At 30.2% G+C, this 5,829-nt stretch overlaps 1 protein-coding gene across 1 annotated transcript; it reads left to right on the forward strand.

Moving 5' to 3' along the window:
• Window positions 1-8: 8 nt before the first annotated feature.
• On the forward strand, window positions 9-4,209 carry LOAG_11998 (hypothetical protein; the record flags this gene model as incomplete). Its single annotated transcript, XM_003147512.1, has 13 exons — window positions 9-173; window positions 609-782; window positions 937-1,092; window positions 1,309-1,391; window positions 1,755-1,902; window positions 2,254-2,367; window positions 2,538-2,615; window positions 2,720-2,815; window positions 2,954-3,060; window positions 3,296-3,361; window positions 3,521-3,632; window positions 3,786-3,933; window positions 4,037-4,209. The coding sequence occupies 13 exons, from the start codon at window positions 9-11 to the stop codon at window positions 4,207-4,209; spliced, it is 1,620 nt and encodes a 539-aa protein (XP_003147560.1).
• Window positions 4,210-5,829: the final 1,620 nt, after the last annotated feature.

Consider the following 5,829-nt stretch of genomic DNA (forward strand, 5'->3'; position numbering starts at 1 on the left):
TTGTAGGTATGTTTGCAGTCGCAGCATTGATGACAGGAAATGCATTGGAACGGAGATTAGAGGATATAATTGGTAAAAATACCACTGAAATGTACAATTCACAAATGAATGTTAATGCTGATTTAGCTATTCAATTAATGGCTACTTTAACGTTTACTGTTGGTTTCGTTATGGTAATTGATCATCATCTCATCTTTACAATAATTTAATTGTTTAATATAAGAAGAATGAAAAAGATCAGTCAGGGTGAAGTATCACTTACCTAATCATTTCGAAATATATTTTGTTATGACAATATATAATAGGAAAACACTACGTCGAAATAATGTGTTTAAAAAATAATACAGTATGTTTCTTGACATTAAACAGTAATTAATATTTAATGATTGAATTGATCGCAGATTCAAAACGAAAAAGAAATTTAACTGATACGAATATACGGTAAAACTGTTCCCTAGTATAGAAAAATGAGGTGAGAGTTAATTCAATTCAATGTGATACAAACAAATAGATGTGACAAATATATGAGTGAAGTATATTTATTTATTAACATTTATCGTTTCTCTTCTTCGAATTTTGTAAATTCGATATTAGATTTAATTCTTCAGACAATTTTCGCCATTCTACAATTGCATTTTCTTACTGTTTATTTGGCTGATCCAGTTGTTGGTGGTTTTACGATTGGTGCAGCATGTCATGTATTCGCATCACAAATGCCAAAACTAATCGGTGTTCAAATAGCACCAAGATCTGGCCCATTTGGCCTTTTGAAATTACCATACGTAAGTTCTTCCTTAAAAACATTTTGCATTTTTCTTTTCCTGTTGTTCATTTTTATCAATATGAATATTTTCAATTATCACTATTAATTAACAAGAGATTGATATTGTAAAATATATTTATTACTACTAGAGTAACTTTCAGAAGATATTTTAGTTTCTGTTCGATTTTGTGGCATTGCTGGGTGAAGCAAATTTATGTGTTGTTATCATATCAGTGATATCAATTGTTATATTGATGGTTGGAAAGTACATTTTGAATCCATTAATACAGCAACGAATTCGAATACCAATGCCATTTGAACTTCTTGTGGTTAGTAATTCAAACATTTTCGAGAAGCTCTTCGCTATTTAAGTTGTTTTTGCTATTATCAAATTCCTACAACATCCTATTTTACCAAACAATGAATGAGAGAATTTTCAAATTCTTTTTCATTACTAAAAAATTTAAGCATTACGATCATTGCTATAAATATATTTACTACTTTCTTTAATTAATAAATTTCCTCTACCATTATGAATAATTCAGATGATAGCAGGTACGTTGATGGCTTACATATTCGAATTAAATGTGAAACAAAAAGTTGCTATTGTTGGATTAATACCATCTAAGTTAGTTTTTCCAAAATAATCATTCATTATTTATTCAATTTTTCTATCATTCACATATACCTTAAAATTAATGCAACCAGTATCTACACATCATCTGGGATAAAATATAGCCTGTTTACTTAAACACCTTTTTTTTTTTGGGATGCTTAGATATATTCCAATCTATTAGCAGACTATTTACTGTTATAGTTATTATATTCATTGTTGTAGTCTAATTTAAAAAAAAATAACAAACTACAAGGATAATAGGATAAATAAATGAATACATTTATTCAGTTTTAAATTAGTACAATCAAGTTACAAAATGTTATAATGTACAGATAAATTAGATATTGTTGTTGGTGATACATAAATAATTTACAGATTACCAATGCCGACAATACCAGACTTCAATCATTTTAGTGCATTTATTTTGGATGCAGTGGTAATCGCTATAGTAATTTATTCCGTAACAGTATCTGTAGGGAAAGTATTTGCGAAAAAGCATGGATATCATATTAATCCTAGTCAGGTATGGTATAATTTTTTTTTCTTTTTCTTATTAATATTAAACAAGCATTTACCTTCCAGTTGTTCCTGAGATATTACTATTGTTTTACTCTGCTTTCCGGCTGTATTGGAATAAAGTTATCCTTTACAAGTGTTTAGTCATTTTTGAATTAGTTCATTCTTGAGTTTAAGCCATCTAGCCATCCGATCTAGTTCATTTTTGAGCCTTAAGTAAACTTGAGTTTTATTTCAGGAATTAAATCTGTTATAGTTTTAGAACTAAATTTCATTTAGATGCGAATGCTTTTGTGTTATTTTTAATTTTATCAATTGAACAATCAAATAAATATTTTCAATGAATTAATATTTGTAGGAATTGAAAGCGATGGCGATATGCCAATTGGTGGGTGGTTTCCTAAGTTGTCATCCTGCAAGTGCAAGTTTATCACGTGCTCTTGTAAATTCGGAATTGGGTGCTACCTCTGAGGTTACGTCTTCTTTTCCTGATGGAAAAGTTAATTGAACATAATCTTACCGTTTCCATTTCTGATACAAATCGTTACTGATTACGATGTTAAAATAATTTTCACTGATATTTTTTCCAGCCGATTGTCATCATACGTCTTGCTAAAATAGAATTAAAATGCAGTATTGCAGCTTTCGAGCGTTGTAGCTGCACTTGTAGTATTATTGGTCATTTTGTTGGTTGGACCACTACTCTATTATTTGCCAACGGTAAGATAATTATTCAACTGAAGCTTACAAAATGATTTTCATTCCAATACCTAATCATGTATTATTAATAGCAAAGTTCACTTCATTTACTAACATCATTTCAGTGCGTACTGGTATCAGTAATAGTTGTAGCTCTGCAGCGCATGTTTCTAAGAGCTACAGAAGTTACTCAGTATTGGAAAACTTCAAAAATTGACCTGGTTAGTGCACTTGAATTTGTCAGGATTATTTCCAATGCCTCAGCATTATTGATTAGATTAACGAAACTGTTTTGCTGATAAGAGAATAGTGAGTTATACATGTCTTATCAGTAAAGACAATCAGCTGAAGAATTGCAGCTTATTTGGTTAGTAAGTTTTTTGGGCACATTTCTATGGAACGTGAGCCAAGGACTTGGTGTAGCCATAGCATTCGCTGTGTTAACTGTTATCATTCGCACACAGTGGTTAGTGATCTCTTTGTTGTTGGCTAATGTATGACTGAAATAACTTATGAAAGAGTAACTTTGAAAATTCGTTTCGTTTCATATTTTTCGTATTTCACTTTCCCTACCCTCTTGCTTGGCTTGAACAGTGGAAGCTTTGAAGAGTCATGTATTTCAATTCTTTTTTCTGTTTTTCTTTTTCTTGCTGAATCCAAATTTATCTTATGCAAGAATTTATGCGTCGAGAATATTTTAGGCCAAAAGCTGTGATACTTGGTGGGATGGAAGATACCGAGCTATATAAGGACAGCCACCGTTACAGGTAAAATTAGACTACCCATCATCTTTAAAACTTCTATATTATATTATATAGGCTTTAAAAGTGTTCGTTCTTAGAGATATTGAGGGGATTATTTGAAATGGAATACAAGAATTTAGACGTAATTCGATATAACGTAGTGTTGATATGAGCTATTTTTAGTGGATCATTAATATCACCTACTATCGCAATTTATCGCTATGATGCACCTTTACTTTTTCTAAACAGCAATTCATTTATCAATAAAGCTCTTGATATCGTTGACGATAAATTGGTTAGTCGTCCTTTTCTTCAAATGATTCTTTGCTATTGCTTGTTAAAAAAAAATTATTTCAAAAATATCAATTATTTAAAAAAAAATATTAATGCATATGACGCATTATTCAGGAATCATATCCTTTTTGTTGAAAACAATGAAATATTATAGAAAATGTTAAATGAAAAGGAAAAACTTTATCTGATCATTGATGCTTCTGGATTTACATACATCGACTATACCGGAATCGAAAGATTGAAAGATTTGTCGCAAGAATTGAAAATTCGCAATGTCGAAATGTTTGTGGCGGCCTCGAAAGGTAATCTATTATTTCTTCACAACATATGCTACCCGAAACAATCAAAAGTGATAAAAATGCAGATACATTTATTGTAAGATAATATGCGGGGAAAATTTTTCAGCAGAAGCTCGGATACTATTCGCTAAATGTAACATCTATAAGGTGATTCCGTCGACTAATTTCTTCCCATCCGTTCATGATGCCGTATTGTTCGCTAATGCTCAACAGATGAAACAAAAGAATATTTGCAAAGAACGAAACACAATAGACTATGCATTTACACAACATTTATAACAGATTCATGTAAAGTTGACTTGCCTGTCTTTCATCGTTATCCATCGCTTTCGTTTACTTTTTCATGAGGTATGTTCTAAAGTGAACTCTGTATTACATCATTTCAGATTATCGACAATCTTTGAATGAATTGACAGTAGTTGTTCCTGTTGTTTCTTTCCTAGTTGTTCCTGTCCTGATTAGACGCTTTGTGCTTGTTATTTCTTTCATCCATCGATCCTTCTCGCATTCTTCCTTGAATTTTTTGATTAACGTATTCTGGGACTACGGCAAATGGAAAATAGATGTGGTTCATTTTTTCATACAAATAACTAGCTTGTAGTACGACTTCAAATAAAATATCATATTTGTCTCCATTATGCAACAAATTACCTCTTACTTTCCCTTGCCTTATTTCTTCTCAATTTCATTTTTCTTTCTACAAGATTTACTCATTAGTTATTCTACGTAAACATTTATACAAAATACTATATTGTATTTGAATTTAATTTTAGATTTGAAGTAGATTTTACGATATCATGACGGATGCAGCATATGGTAGAGATGTTGATCCATAAATTCTGCATGATACTGTACAACATATTCAGTTATATCATGTAACGATCATCAATCTTCATCAAACATCACCTTCTTATCTTGCTTTTATCAAAAAAATATTACTGCCTCGTGGCATGTTTTTCAGAAAAATTTTGCACAATTCTATAATATTTTGAAAAGGTAATTTTAAGGAAAAAGATTCTGAAAAAAACTTTCAAATCTATCTGTTATACTTCCTATTATTGGAAAAATCATTTGTGTGCCGTACTTACATAACTGCGTTACTTTATTATGGCAACTCTTTCGATACCAGAGATATCGAAAGTATGGGGAAAAACAATCCGATATTCTATTTATTTATTTACTAAATTTATTTATTTATTCTATTTTTCTGTTTGCCTGTATTACTTGGTTATGTGATTGTATTTCTGACTTATTACACAATAACTTGCGCATAGTTGAAAACATCTTTCAAATACTCTTGATGGAAATAGGAAATCCCAACGTAGAGAACAGTTCGACTCAACTAGGTATAAAGAAAAAAATGTTTCAATATTCTCCTCGAATTGCGGCAGTAATATGTTCGTGCTTGGAAAGTATCTTTCCAGAATTATTTTCCGGAATACGATATCATATTAAGTTTTCTATCTTCAATCGTCCAAGCAATCAATCGATCCCCTGATATGATATGAATGATATTTGAAATGATAGTTCGAAAAATTTCGAACCAATCGATCAATCTATTATTTATGTGACAGATATAAGCAACTTTTCATACATAGACAACATTTTGAATTTAAAAACTGATATGAAAAGAAAAAATTCTATCCATTGAGCATTTCAGTTTTCCTTAAACTTTTCTACTAATTTTTGAATTACAACAAATAATATATCCATTGATCCTTTTTCGGTGTTTTCTTCTTTATCAAATTTTATAATCATATAGACTATTTTTACCGTAGAAATAAAGGGAAATCTTTAAATTTTAAAAATTCAATTTAGTGGTGCAAAGTCAAACAATGAAAAGATGTTTATAATTTATATAAAATAATACAGTTTTCACTGAAGGTTATCATTAAGTGA

Source organism: Loa loa (assembly GCF_000183805.2).
Source record: "Loa loa unplaced genomic scaffold supercont3.221, whole genome shotgun sequence".
NCBI lineage: Eukaryota > Metazoa > Nematoda > Chromadorea > Rhabditida > Onchocercidae > Loa > Loa loa.